This window comes from Hemicordylus capensis, chromosome 4, assembly GCF_027244095.1.
Source record: "Hemicordylus capensis ecotype Gifberg chromosome 4, rHemCap1.1.pri, whole genome shotgun sequence".
In the NCBI taxonomy this organism is placed as follows: Eukaryota; Metazoa; Chordata; class Lepidosauria; order Squamata; family Cordylidae; genus Hemicordylus; species Hemicordylus capensis.
This window is the reverse complement of record NC_069660.1, coordinates 47,652,786-47,668,546: the sequence shown is the minus strand read 5'-3', so window position 1 is coordinate 47,668,546 and position 15,761 is coordinate 47,652,786. Positions and strand designations below refer to the sequence as shown.

The window sequence follows — 15,761 nt, the reverse complement described above, 5'->3', positions numbered from 1 at the left end:
TGCCTTGGGAACTCCTGATTGATGCCTTGACTGTTAGTCAATGGTAATCACACAGTTCTGTCTTGTTGCCCATGTTGTTTAACCATGTTGTTTAACTTGTTGCCCATGTTGTTTAACTATTGGCAGAGGTTGCCTGGGGACTTAGAGTGTGGTGTCACCAATATGTGAACCATATCCAACTCTATCTCTGCTTTCCATCTTATGACTATAAGGCTGTTGAGGTTTCAAATCATTGCTGGGAGTCAGTAACGGGGTAGTTGATGGCAAACAAATGGAATCTTAATCCAAATAGGATGGAAGTGCTCCTGGTGAGTAAAACTGCCGTTCCAGGCATCAGCCTGTCTTGGATGCTATAGAACTCTTCTTAAAGAGTCAGGTTTGCAGCCTGAGGCTGGGTCCTGATACTAGGTACATGCAAATCCTTTGTCAAAACAGCTTTACAGGCTCATTTGAGAACCAGCATGGTGTAGTGGTTAGAGTGTTGGACTGGGACTGGAAAGTCCTGAGTTCAAATCCCTATTCAGCCATGAAGTTCACTGGGTGACTCTGGGCCAGTCATGTATCTCTCAGCCTAACCTATGTCATAGGGTTGTTGTGAGGATAAACATAACCTATGGGCTCCTTGAAGGAAGAGCGAGATATAAATGTAAGAATAAACCAATAAATTTTCCTGGCCCGGTTCAAAAAGCTTATCATGACCTTTAAAGCCCTAAATAGCTTAGGACCACGATACGTTAAGGGACATCTCCCATTTGAGCCTGCCCATTCATTCAGATGTTCTTCAGAAATCCTCCTCTGCATTGTGTGGAGATCTAAACTGTGTGAATTTGGGATACGGGAGAGATCCATTTCTGTAGTACACCTAGGATGTGGCACTGGCTTCCAAGGGAGGCCCACCTTACTTCCTTTTTCATGGCTTTTCACCATTAAAAAAAAAAGTCTTTACTATCAGGCTTTTAATCTGTGATAAACTGTTCATCCTCCTGATTGGTTTTGTCTTGCTCTCTCTCCTTTTAATTTTTCCCACTTTGTTATTTTTTTATTGTGATTTTAACTATTGTCTTAGTTGATTGATTGATTGATTGATTAAGTGCCGTCAAGTCGATTCTCTCCAGGATGATCTGTCTTCAATGTGGCCTTTAAAGTCTCTCAGTGGTCCATTCATTGCTGTCATACTCAAGTCCATCCACCTTTCTGCTGGTCATCCTCTTCTTCTCTTTCCTTCAAATTTTCCCAGCATTATGGACTTCTCAAGGGAGCTGGGTTTTCGCATAATGTGTCCAAAGTATGATAGTTTGAGCCTGGTCATTTGTGCCTTGAGTTAAAATTCTGGATTGATTTGTTCTATGATCCACTTGTTTGTTTTCCTGGCTGTCCATGGTATCCTCAGAAGTCTTTTCCAGCTCTAAAGGTCAAAAGCGTCAACACTTTTTCTATCTTGCTTCTTCAAGGTCCAGCTTTCGCATCCATAGAGTGTCACGGGAAAAACCATTGTCCAAACGATTCTAATCTTTGTAGTTATCGATTCATCACAGCATCTAAATATCCTTTCCAAGGCCTTCATTGCAGCCCTACCAAGTGCTAGTCTGTGGTGTATTTCTTGACTGCTGGATCCTTTGCTGTTATGGTTGATCCTAAAAGGCAGAAGCTTTCCACCAGCATCTTCATTATCAGTTCTGTGGCTGGTTACTGTACCCGTGGTCATTAGTTTAGTCTTCTTTACACTGAGACATAGTCCCATTTTTTCACTGTGCTCCTTGACTTTCATTACTAGAGCTTGCAGATCATCCACAATCTCAGCTATCAGAGTGGAGTCATCAGCGTAGCGCAGGTTATTGATGTTTCTTCCTCCAAGTTTAAAACCACACTCATCTTCTTCCAATTTCAGACTATTCTCAAGTTCAGTCTGAAATTGATTGTCTTAGTTACCTTGGACGTATTAACAGTAACGCTCAATATAAATACTGTAACAAATGTTTGGTATTTGACAGCCAGTGGTATTTAATATTTGACTCTTAGGACTTGATACCTTATACAATAATAAATCATAATAGCAAAGGTAAAACCATGGTGGGGATGGCATATTGGGTTTCTTAACTGTGGCCACAGATTTATGAATGACCTGTCTCATTAAAGCACACAGGACATTTGCACATAGATTTGCAAAAACATGCTGTATTGGCAAATAATTGCTTACTGTGATGGAGGGCAGAAACTACTGCACGCAAAACATGCTGCAATATAGTATTATGAAAAATCCAGCAAAATAATTTATGTAACAAGAATAATAATAATGAAAGAATAAAAATGAACATCTTTGTTCTTGTATATCTGTGCACCGAACTAGACTGTTCTCCCCTAGCAAGGTTGTTCAGCAAGGTTATCTGTCTTCCTTTGACTTCATGGGAGTAGACTATAACACTACTGTGAAGAAGGGCTAGTACAAATATAGTACTAAGGGGAAAAAATCCTGTTAATCCCCTGAAAGTGCCCTTCAAATCAGTATATGTACTGCAGCCCTCATTTGTTATCTGCTGCTGGTCAAATCTATTGTCAGTGGTACAGCATCCATGATCACAATTCAAACAGTAACTTGCTAATCTCGGATCTTGACTCATGATTTAGTTTAATTCCAGGGCTGTTGCATCTGTTTTACTGGATGACCACCACAATAGGATACAATGCTATGGGACAACATGAGTCATATTTGTCAGTGACAACTTTCCTTGTTGAGGAAGCATTTCATATTCTTGGGTTCTGCTGAGATTCTGGAATCTAGACCTTGATCTGCACTTAGAGAATTTCCTGCACATAATGTGTTAGGAATAAGTGACTAGCGGTAGAAGCCGTTAGAATGTAGTGCTGGGGAATTTATCAGGCATCTAGTAGTTAGGAGAGTTCAAGGGGAAAGCTGTGACTGCAGTTTGCAAATACATCTGTTAGGCTTTTTCTATACCTTCCTTTGATGTGGCAGGAAGCAAGATGAAGGAACACAAGGTACGTTATACCTCACACCAGGAATATGTGGTGTGGCAGCTCTGCTTTAATACTGTTTCTGATCCTTTGTAGGCTCTGTGGCATAGATATCGGGGGTTAGTTGTGCACTGGCCAAGAAGGAATGAAATATCAACCTGTGCATATGCTACTAAGTGAACTTAGGGGAGAAATTCTAAGAACTTTGAAACATTGTTAACGTTTTTCCCTGTTAGGAGACACATTTTCTTTGCCACACATTGTTTGCGTTGTACCAAAATGTGCCCCTCTGTACTGATAGAGAAAAAAGTGAGCCAGGTTTTGACAATTTTTCTTTGGATCTTGGAGCCAGCCCAAAAGTTTAGGGGCCAGACAATGGACACATGGCAAAATTACCAGACTTTGTGACAGACATGGAGGCTGTTCTCGTGACATGAGCTGCCTGGGTTACCCCAGGCGGCTTGTGGCGACCGGAGCACCAGGAGTGGAATAGTGATGTGCACGGATCGCGGTCTGATGCCGGGGGGAGGGGGTTGTACTCACTCCTCCCACCTCTTTCTCCCCTCTAGCGCTGTAGTTTTCGGCAAAATCTTTGGGGCAGCAGCAGTACTCCCTGCCACCCCTGCTCCCTTGTTGGTGCCCAAATGCGGAAGTAACATGCGCGCATGTGCCTGCCGCTATCGCGCACGCCGCCAACATGAGCGTGCGCCGCCAATGTGAGCACGCGTGCCGATGTGAGCACGATGTGAGCGCGCGTGACGGGCGCATGTGCGCGTGTTACTTCCACATTTGGGCACCAATAAGGGGGCAGGGGCGGCAGGGAGGACCGCTGCCACCCCGAAGATTTTCCCAAAAACTACAGCACCGGAGGGGGAAAAGCGGCGGGAAGAGTGAGTACAACCCCCCTCACTCTTAAAGCAACACACACACCACCGCCGATGGTTCGTCGGACCGCCAGACCAGTGAACTGGTTCGCAGGCCTGCAACATCCCTAGAGTGGACATCCCTAGAGTGGAAAGCTCCCAGCTACTCCAGAAGAGAGTAGCCTCAGTAGTTGATTGTGTGAATCAGTGTTTCTCAAACTTTTTGGAGTCAAGGACCGCTAAATTCTTCGTGCAGAGTTTCAAGGACCGCTACATTCTTCATGCGCAGTTTCCCGGACCAGCAGTTAGTAAAGGGGTTTCAAGTCTGTCTGTCTGTCTGTCTGTCTGTCTGTCTGTCTCTCTCTCTCTCTCTCTCTCTCTCTCTCTCTCTCTCAGACTTCTATACTGCCCAAAACTTGCATCTCTGGGCAGTTTAGAATGAAAATAATATAAGCATTAAAATAATTAAATTTGGAATCTTTTGCAAACATGGAATATTAGGGGTTCTTAACCTTGGGTCCCTCAGTTAAACTCCTATAACCCCCAACAACAATGGCATTTGGCCATTATGGCTGGGGATTATGGGAGTAGAAGTCCACCAACGTCTGGGTACCCAGGGTTGAGAACCCCTGAATCTAAAAGCCTGGGTGAACACATTTGTCTCCAGTATGTCTGGAGTGGAGGTGCTTGTGATTACTCAATGGAGAGGGGATGTTGGGCCATTAGAAAAATTCAAAAGCTACATGGGGCCAATGAAAACAACATACAAGCAAGCCCCACTGATGCAAGAGGGAAACAGCGTCCCCTCTCAAGGCGCCTCGACCACAACAGGCAGCTGGGTTTCAATCAACCAACCTTTGGCTGCAAACAATGAGCGTGCAAGAACCAGCAGCCCTTCAAGTGGCGCCCACTGCCATACTTTTTCCTCCATGCCCCTGCACCGCATACAGTTTGAAGCTGTAAAGATAGGGAATAAGATAGCTGTAGGAAGATCTCAGCAGCACGTGGAAGCAAGGCACAAGAAGGGTCCCATGCCTCCGTGATACTCTTCCTCTTCCGTGCTATGTGCAAAATTGAGGAAGTGAGTGCCTTGATTTCAGTTGAGGGGGGGTTGACTCCCAGTCAGGGACCGGCACTCAACCCTTCGGGGACCGGCAGCGGTCCAGGGACCGGTGGTTGAGAAACACTGGTGTGAATGATCATCCCCAGGTAAAAAGGCTTCTGGCCGGCATGCTGCCATTTCTCTAATACTGAGAGGAGCCGCCATGCTCGTGGCTCAGGGTACTCTGGGATGTGGTAAGGGGAAGTCTTCCCACTTCCAGCTTTTGTCTCCGCCATGCTTTTGCTTTTAGGTAGGCACGTGGCATGGCAAAAGCAAAGACGATGAGCTCCTGCCTTCCCCACAGACCTCCCCAGTGGTGGTGTGAGGTCATGAGAACGACTTCACCGTGGGGTGATGGTAGTAAGCAGGCTTCTCTTTACCCCTTTACAAGCAACATACTTAGAACAGAGCACGGCTGCCTGGGACAAATAAAGATTTAATTAAATAACTCTACTTCTGAATATCCTAATATAGGGATTTAGGCTGGAACTAAATCCTAGAATACTTGAGTTCTTAAGCCCTGTGTTGAATAACATGAATGTGAAGGTGGATGGTGGTTTGCAGGGAGGAAGCTATGGGGTGGTGCTTAGCCTTCACTCTCCCTGCCCCTTCTCTCCTGCAACTGGGGCTGGCTCAGGGTTTTGTGGCACCTGAGGCGAGGTGCCAAATGCTGCTTTGCATCATGACCCTGATTGGGGGGGGGCAGCCTCCTTTCAAAACTAAACTTTGCAAGCTTTGGAAGTGACATGGTGCTGGGGAAGAGGGAAGGTTGCCAGCACCCTTTTCTCTTGTGCATTTTGCATGCTTTGCAAAGAGTGTAAGGAGAGGTGTTCTTCACAAAGCTTGTAAGGGTCAGATTGGTCCTGTAGATGTGCTTTGATGGCAGTGGCGATGGGCGGCACATTACTGCCCTGCTGGTGCCCCAATAATTCACCACATGAGTGCACTGCCACTACCAATAACTCCTCCTCTTCAAATCCTCCACCCAGATTTTTTCCGCTCTCTGAGCCTGGCTGGGAGATGTCGGGGTCACTTCTGGAGCATGGGCAAAGCTGGGAAGCTTTACCCGCTTGGGCAACCCTGTACACATAAAGGTGCTGGGAGAGTTGTGTGTGGGCTGCAGTCACGTTCCTGCAGTTCCTCCTTATGGGCATGCTTCGTTAGGATATCAGTCAAGAGACTTGATCTAGCAGTCTTGTCCATGGTAGGTCTTCTCTCATAAGCTGTTAGAATGGGAAAGATCCCCATTCTACCTAATAGATATTTCCTGATATTAGATATGCTACCTAATAATATTAGATATGCTACCTAATAGATATTTCCTTTCTATTGGGGGCTAATGAGTTTTATGTCATCTTTTGACAACTGTAAGCTGCTTCCTTACTACTTTCCCCTGTTTACAGAACCTGCTGTATTTGTTTTCAGATGATCACAAGTTGTCATCTGCAAGAAATATTGAGTTGTGTTGTTTTCTGCCAGAGATACTGAATGGAGTTAACTTTTATAAGCTAGCTGGTTTGATATAATGAACTCATTCACACAAGCGAAAACTGTGTTCTACCCAGGTGTGGGAGCTGTGTGTGCTCCCAATTGTCAGTTGTGTGGGTGCAAACTACTAGGTAGGAGGAGGGAGAAGTGAGTGAGGCTCTTCTCACAATTAGTGAGTGAGGCTCTTTGCACGATTAGCTTCTAGAGGGTTTGTGGGGAGAGTGGGCTTAGCCCACACATGAGTAGCAGTCTGCTCTGGGCGGTCGTGGCGGCTGCCCACACAACTGCCGGCTCCGTCACAGGGCTGGGGAGTTCGGGGGCCACATGGCCCCCGGAAGCTCCAGCATGCCCTGCACGAGTGCAGTGCGAGTGCTGGAGAGACCCCCAAGCCAGGAGGCTGCTTTTGAGTCTCCTGGTCGGGGGTTTACTCTTGAGTTGCCATGGTGCAGAGCCGCGCCGCAGCAACACATGAGTTAAAAAACCGGGTCTGTGGAGTGTTCGCTCTGCAAACCTGGTTTAAGGGCAGGGGCACTGTAGTGGGTTACCCGCTTAGGAACCACTGGGCTCGTAGCCGAGCCCAGTGGTTCACATGATGGGAGAAAATCGGGCTAGCCTCCGCTAGCCTGATTTTCTCCCATTGTGTGAATAGCCTCATTGTGTGGAAGCAAAGTAGTAGGAAAATCTGGGTCGCTTTTCCTCCTACCTTGCTTCCACACAGTCACTTCTCCCTCCTCCCACCTAATTGTTTGCACCAACACAACTGAAAATTGGGAGCACACACAGCTCCCACACCTGGGTAGAACACAATTTTTGCTTGTGTGAATGATCTCATTGGTTAACTTCCTCAGTTTTGTGAATATATGCCTGTGTTTGTGAGCTTCATTAACAGCTTAAATTTACCATCCATTTGTGTTGCACAATGAATGGTGGCACTTTTATTAGTATTTTAGTAATACTTTAGTTTAGCTCAGTTTGGACAGATCTTCTACAAGACATGTGCTGTAGTACTGGGTTTTTTTTGGAGCTTTGTTTCTATAAGCAATGAGATCCAGGGCAGAAAATAGTGCATTGCCATTGAAATGCTGTTTTATTTTCCAGAGGAAATGGAAAGGGTGGTTCATATTCAGCATCTTGATAACCACTGATTTCTTTTGTCTTTCTAGTTTGACGGAGAGAACATGTATATGGGAATGAATGACAATAACCAGGAGTTTCTCTCAGCAAATCAGGTAAAGCTCACAATCTTGGGGGGCTGTGTTTGTGCAAGGTATTAAGCAGTGCTCATTATCTGGATATGTGCTACCCTATTATTTGTAATTAATTTACTTGTGTATTACTGAAGACACTGTAGAGTGCAGAAGAGTAAAATGGAGGTATTAAATAGGATCTTAGGGGTGAGCTTTCTCATGAATGTCTGTGAGGGCTGTACAGTATTTGCCACCATTTCAGAACAGCTGTTATAAGGTGGATACAAAAAGGCAGTGAAGCTTTTCTCACGAGCTCTGGAAAGTGGGCTAAGGATCGTGGAAACCACCAGGGCTTTACACCAGGAAACCAGCGGACGTGGAAACCACCGGGCTTGCGGGTGAGTCCGGTGGCTTGCCTGCCTAAATACCCCTCCTCTGAAATGAGGTTAGCAGAGTGAGTGTTCCACTAACCCCATTTTCGTGATTGTAAGTTGCCATGGCAACTTGTGAGGAGACACACACACCCCCGATTGGGAGGCTGCAGCAAGTCTTCCGGCTTTGGGGTTCTCCCCAGAATGCCCCGTGCACTCGTGTGCGGCATTTTGAGGGCCGGGCGGCCCCTGATCTCTGCAGCCCCAACCGGCTCCATGACGGAGCCAGTTATCGTGTTCATCCGGCTGCCTAGGGAGGGCTATATGGTCATATGCGGGGAGAGTGGGCCAAGCCCGCTTTCCCCGCCAAACCCCATTTAGTTCTCCACACTGTTCATGTGGAGAGCCTCTGTGTGTGAAAGGGATCTGCATGATGCATTGCGTTGGATGTCGTACACAGTTGTTGTGGTGTAATGATGTAGTGTAAGTTTGCTTAGGCTCCATTTTCATCACACCAGATTGTGATGGTCTGTCTTATGCTGACCATGTTTCCTTTCACTTATGGGATATGTTTGGTGTTCTCCTGGTCCTGGAAGAGCAGACAATGAATGTTAGACATGATATAATATACAGCACTTGTAGGCATTGTTTTTTTTAGAATATAATAGTTATGTAATGATAGCCATGTACATTGATCTCTAGAGTTTAAGTATCACAGGCCAGGAAAGCAGTGTTTGTAGCTGCAGCAGAAACCCTGTTTCTGGCTCTATGTGACCTAGTTTATTTTTGTCAGGGCCCATTTCTTGGAGAGAAGCCCTTATGAGGTGAATTCTCTTGTGATTGTTTCTTTGATGTGTTAGTGTTTGTGTATGTTTTCATGTTTTTATCTGTCCTCTGAGTGAAGCAGATACATTATATTTAGCAAAGAGGTTGTTTACTTGGTTGGCTGGTTCTAGTTCATCTATATACAGGCAGTAGCTCTAGTAAAAACATAAAGGTTCTGGTGACAGACCAATTGGAAGAGCTCCACAGGTAAAGACATTGGGTGATCAGTTTAAAAAGATGCAACTGCACTATGATTAGCTAGATGTCACTGGACATTCTGTGGGTGGCAGATTGAACAGTTGATCAGAGGCATTTGAGTTGGACTCTGAAGTGAAGCTGCTGAAGAAAAGAAGAAACAGAGAAGAACTAAAGGAAAAATATGGCTCAGGGAGGAGAGCGTGTGACTTTCTGTATTTTTAAAAATACACCTATCTACCACCCAAGCTACCACCCAACTACCACCCAAAATACCACCCAAACTACCACTCAACCCACAAAAGAAATGGTTATCATTTGTATGATAACAAGCCAACCAAAAGCAAGGAGATCACAATAGGGATGTGCACGGAACCGAGGAGGCGTGGTCTGACACTGGGGGGAGTGTGTCTTTAAGGGGGGGCGGTAGTACTTCCTGCCCCCCCCTCTGCTCATTCCCCTCTGGCACTGGACTTTCCAGAAACATTCTTGGAGCGGCAGAGTTCCTCCCTGCCGCCCCTGCCCCTGTCGTTGTCTTCAAAGAGTTAAAGTAGAAAGAGCTGGCACCACGCATGCGCCTTTAGTGGCGCGCGCGTGTTTGTCTACGCCACTGGCGTGCACGCCGCATATGTCACATGTATGTGGCATGCACGCACCAGCGGCGAAGACAAGCACGTTTTTGGAAAGTCCAGCGCTGGAGGGGGAAGAGCGCCGGGGGGGGGGGAAGTACTACCGTCCCCCCTTAAAAACACACTCCCCTCCCCCGCCAGTCAGCCGGAATTTCAGACCGGTCCGGAGGCCTTTTGTATGGCCCCGGACCGGTCCGTGCACACTCCTAGATCACAAGCCAGTCAGAAGCCAATTCCAGAAAAGCAACCAGCAAGGGAAAACACAGGCCTCCAAAATGGAGCATAAAAGGTCAAAATGTTTCAAATCAAAATGGGATTGTTTTGCTCTGAGCTTGAAACAGGCCCTTTATTTCGAGTTGAAATGTTTTGCACATTCCTGGGTGGTGGTGGTGGGGCTACAGGTGGTTGGAGGGGAACTCTGTTCAAAATGGAAGGGGGGAAAGGCAGAGGAAGAGAGCTAGTTGTTGGTTAAGGAGGGTTTTGAGAGAGTGAGAGAGATGAGTTTTGGGGAAGTAAATAAGACTGAATGGGAAAGTGACTTCTCCAAGCAAGAGAGAGGAAAGGCATTTATCAGAAGACAAAGAAGTTTCTGTACTCTAAAAGGAAAACCATTTTTCTGTTCAGGAGAAGACCTGGGGAAGTCCTCAATTAGGAGGCAGGTCTGAACCAGACCAAAGTAACAAAGCCAGTCACCCAGAGCCTAACAAGGAAAGTCACAGAGAAGGGAACTTACCAGTACTAAGTAGAAGGGAACTTACCTCACAAAACATCAATGTTAAATATAAGATATGTTATGTCTTGTTACCTGAAACTGCATATAATGCTTTGTTGTGTATATAAGAACTTGTACCACAACCATCCGAGTAAGCTTAAGAAAAACAAAACAAAAACCTGCTACTTCAGTGTTTACAAACGAGCTGGGAAGTTTTTGTTGTTTTTCCTTTCTTTGCTTTTCCAAATTACTTATTTATTTAGTGGATTTATATACCACCAAACACAAGCACCTCATGGTGTTTAACAGATGGTTAAAACAACTATAAATTAAACCAGTAGTTAAAAATCGATGATTAAATTTAAAATTAATCTAAAAGCCTGACTGAACAGGTGGATCTTCAATGCTCTTTTGAAGGCCATCAGAACTGTTGCAACTCTAATTTTGATAAAGAGTCCATTCCACAGCCCTGGGACAACTACAGAAAAGGCTCACCATTGTGTCACTACAAGATGAGCCAGTGGTAACCGCAGATGAACATCCTCCAATTACCTTAATTAGTGGCGGGGTTCATTATGAAGAAGGCATTCTCTTAGGTACCCTAGGTCCAAGCTATTAAGGAGTTTATGGCAGGGTTGATTTAATTTAAATTAAATCATTTTAAATCATTATCTAAATCATGATTTAAATTGCTTCACAGTAGAACTTAATTTTAATTTTTAAATCACAATTTAAATTAATACTCAGGAAGATTCTATTTAATCATCATTTTCTAGTAAAAGTACATTCTTGTTGTCTCATATAACCTTAATACATATTCAGAGATAGATGTAGGTTTCATATTTAGAAGGTAGTTACAAACTATAATAGTACATGCTTCTCATAATGTTGTTTCATTTGGGCAACCAGGCCTTGCATTTTGTTGTTGCACTGTTTGCATTTTGCATGCATGCCTGTCTTATTCATTAAAATGAATAATTATTCATTAAAAATTATTCATTAAAATATTTAATGAAAATTATTCATTAAAATATTGTCAGATGGGGTATCTTTTATGGCCTGCTACCATGGTAGATGTTCCCCTTCTACAGTGAAAGACACACTCAGGAAAAGCTTCCTCAGTACTGCATGAATATGCTCTTTTCACTTTTGGTTTCACTTTCTATTCCACTCCCCTCCTCATCCTGTGCATTTATTTCTAGACTCCCCCTCCTTGCTCAGATCTACCCCATCCCCCCAAATCCTCCATTCATTTGCTTTCTTTATCCCAATTCAGACATTCTGCATGAGTGTACAGATGTCTTTACACTTGTATACATCTTTATGTTAATGACTGTACCTGTGTTCATTTTAAAAGTGAACCTGGGCACAGCCCTTCAAATGCATGGTACAGATAAGAAGTGTACTTCTGTACCTGTGTTCACTATAACGTGTAAATGACTGTACCTGTGTACAGATATGTACCTATGTACACCCGTATGAATGTTGAATATAATGTGTGAATGGGCCTAATGTCTTTGCACTTTTAGAGAGGGTGGGGCAAGGGCTTGACACTGTGTGTTTGTGTGTGTGTGTGTGTGTGTGTGTGTGCTGCATGTACACCACCTGCAGAATAGGACTGATCAGGTTTGTTATCTCTGATCCCCATATACTGCTGTTAACATGTTCATAGAATATAATTTTAAGTTATGATTAACATTCATGATTATATCTTTGACCTAGGTTCTTTTTTTATAAATTAGTTTTTTGAAATTAAAATCTGATTTACATTTTTTTAAATCTGATTTGTTTATTTATTTATTTATTTTTAAAATAATTGATTTTTTAAATCAACCCTGCTATATAATATCCAGCAATTTTTATTTTGCCCAGAAACCTACTGGCAGCCAGTGTAGTTCATTTAAAACAGGAGTAATATGGTCTCTTTGAGTTACCTGGGAAACTAACCAGGCTGCTAAATTTTGCACCAATTATACATAGTTTCCGGACTACGTATAAAGGCAGCCCTACATACCATGCATTTCAGTAGCCTGAAAATTACCAGAAGTTTTAACCATATTGTAGAATAACTTATCATATATAGGAAATATAATAAAGAATAAACACTGTTTTATGTGAGACTGTGATATTTATCTCAATATGTCAAAGACTCTGAGTGCTGGCAGCAGGATTTATCTTAAAAAGAAGGGCATTCATTACAGAGTGGTAGGGCGGACACCTGGAGAAGGCTGAAGGGCAACAGAAATGTGACTCTGCTCAGGATACCTTCAGGAAGCTGAATGTCTGTCCAACTTTCTCCTCAACATCTAAAAGTCATAGGAACATAGGAAGCTGCCATATTCTGAGTCAGACCATAGGCCTATCTCGCTCAGTATTGTCGTCACAGACTGGCAGCAGTTTCTCCAAGGTTGCAGGCAGGAATCTCTCTCAGCCCTATCTTGGAGATGCCACCAGGGAGGGAACTTGTAACCTTCTGCTCTTCCCAGAGCGGCTCCATCCCCTGAGGGGAATATCTTACAGTACTCACACTTCTAGTCTCCCTTTCATATGCAGCCAGGACAGACCCTGCTTAGCTAAGGGGACAGGTCATGCAGTGGACAAATCTAACAGTGGAGACATAGGTGTCTGCAGGACAAGGGGTGGGGGTGGGAGGACAGTGGGAGGGTGCATTATGGGCAGTCTGGTGTGGGGAGGGAATGCCCCTGTTACCTCCCTGGACACCCTTGAGTGGAAAGGACAGCTGGCTTGTGAAACCAAGTGAGAAGTGAACTTTGCAGAAAAATGGCAGCACTGTCAAGAACCCTGACTTCGGAGGGGGAACGGGTGTGCAAGAATAAGGAGAACCTGCGTGAATTGAAATGCATAGCAGGAACAGCAACTGAAAACCAGCCATGGAATCTTTGACGCTCAACATTCGACCTCTATCAGCCACCAACAGCTACCGGGGGGGAAAGTGGGTTGGGGTGCCACTTATTCTTGTGTATGAATTACAGTGGCTGACACTGTTACTCACAAGGAGTCTTATTGAAATTAAGACTCCCATTTATTTTGAAGGGAGTACTCAGTGGTAATCTTCTGAAGCCGGTCAAGCTGAGGGGAGGGGGACACTGAGGAGATTCAGCACATAGCCCTCGAAACAGGAGCAGAGGAGGGGGGTCTTCCCCCTCCCATTCTGTGGTGGATATGTTGCTGGTGAACAAATAGTGTGACTGCAGCATGGGGAGGCAGAAGGGCTCTGAGTACCCCCTGGGAGCCCTTCATGTACCCCTAGGGGTACTAGTACCCTCTGTTGGGAATCTCAGTCTATTCTAACTGGTAGGGGCTCTCCAGGGTTCCAGGTAGGGCCTTTCCCAGCCATGTTGGAGTGAACCTGGGGCCTTCTGCATGCACAAGTATATGCTCTGCCATTGAGCCACAACTCCTCATCTCCAGCAATTCAATATTGCAAGTTTCTCAGTTTTTCACCAGAGTCTAACAGATGCTCAGGATTTGATGGTTTATTTCATGGGGTAGAAATAGAGCTGTACACTCTGTGTTTCATTGTGTAGAGATGTACAGCTCTCTTTGCAGTCATCAGAATACTGACTGTAGCTTTTGGGGGAAGATTCAGCTATTAAGTTTTAGTTAGTTAAAACTGCAGGGAAGGAATGAACGAGCTAAGCAGGCTGTGTCAAGAGCAAAAAATAAACAAACATGAAACTGGAATAATGAAATGCAAGCATCACCTCTTCTCCTTTCTCTTCCACACATTCACGACTACTTTATTTACTTACTTACTTACTTATTTATTTAATATACTGCCCTGACAAAAAAGGCTTAGGGCGGTTTACATCAAAACTATGACAACAAATATTCATATTCCATTTTCCAACAAAAGTTCCAAAGTGATTGACATAGAGAAATAAGAAAGAAAGAAAGAGAAAGAAAGAAAGAAGGATGGATACCTGTTCCTAAAGGGCTCACAATCTAAAAGAAACAGAAGATAGACACCAGCAACAGCCACCAGTGGGATGCTGTACTCAGGTTGAATAGGGCCAGTTGCTCTCCCCTTGCTAAGTAACGAGATTAACCATTTCACTCATTTAGCTACATTACATTTTCTGATGAATTTTAATAGAAAGGTGCTCTGGGAGTCAATCTTGACTGAAAAGTTGAGTATAACCATAACACAAATAAATAATATTCTCAGTGTCTCTAAGTATACTGCTTGCCCAGATGCATTTGCTACTTGGGTTATCTGAGCAGAGAAGTAGCAGGTGTTTCCAGGTCTGTTTCATTATTTTCAGTGAAATTTGATTGCACCTGAGATTAAGGGGGGGAGGGGAATGCAAAATATCCTTGTATTGTAGTACTCAGTGTATACTGTAAGTTGGATCAGGCTGAGTCACAATGGCAAACATTTGTACAATAAAATCCTGCATTGAAATTTGTATGCAGACACAGAATATTGTAATTTCATCTTCTTGGAAGCTGATATCTGCCTTCTAGGGTAAGGTTGCAATATGTTCTTGCTACTGTTACTATTCTGGCAGGCACCTTGTCTTGTCCAGATATCTGAATACTTAAGTGAAGTGTTTGCTTCACACATAGATCAGAGATTGACTGTAATGTAAAACTAATGTTAAAACAGAGACAAGAAGAAAAACGGGTGTTCACCTTCAGAAGTACAATATGTGAGCTTGTCAGATATGGTGGAGTGAGACATATGTTCAGTCCAAGGCATCTACTGAGTGAGTAAATTCTGATTGATGTTGGAAGAAAGTTTTCTGAGGGCTAAACATATAACAGCTAATTGTAAAGCCATAAAACAATGCAGAACACACAAAAAAATACGTTCTGCAAAACGCATTTTTCTGTGTAATTGATTAGTAAAACAAAAAAGCCCCATTATTTAACCCTTGATTATAAAAAAGTTTTGCTATTTAAATTCAGTTATGAGTGCATAAGGAAACCATAGGCTTGACAAACAGGCAAGTCCACCAGCTCCCTAGACATTTTGCTGAGACCACATTTTGTCCCTATCAAAAGGTACTTACTACTCCTTCCTCATATCACTTCCAAGAGTCTTTTTAATTGGAATTTTATTAATTTATATTGTTCTATCTGTTTTATCATTTTATTATTTTTGTGAGTTGCCTTAGCAGTATTGTACTGGACGGGCAGGATACAAGTACCTAAATAAATAAAACTTGCTGTGCAGTTGTCATGAGGGCTGGCGTGGTATAGTGATTAGATTGTCAGATTACAATTGGGGCAACCTGATTTCGGATCCCCCCTCAGCCGTGGAGTTCACTGGGTGACCTTGGTCCAGTCACTATCTCTTAGCCCTAGTATAGGCTTGTGAGGATAAAATAGGGGGAAGGAACATGTATGTGCCCTTGAGCTCTTTGGAAGAAGTGTGAAATATGTAATAAAT

At 43.8% G+C, this 15,761-nt stretch overlaps 1 protein-coding gene across 9 annotated transcripts in view; it reads left to right on the top strand.

Annotated features, from left to right (window-relative positions):
* The window catches only part of TOX2 (TOX high mobility group box family member 2), a 349,869-nt gene that overhangs the window by 111,127 nt on the left and 222,981 nt on the right, over window positions 1-15,761 (top strand). For 8 of the 9 annotated variants that reach the window (XM_053244052.1, XM_053244053.1, XM_053244060.1 and 5 more), the window contains exon 2: window positions 7,590-7,655. The exons of the other annotated variant lie outside the window; for it this stretch is intronic. In XM_053244052.1, coding sequence (XP_053100027.1) covers window positions 7,590-7,655 — 66 coding nt within the window. The remainder of the gene's footprint in view (window positions 1-7,589; window positions 7,656-15,761) is intronic. 9 annotated transcript variants of the gene reach the window in all.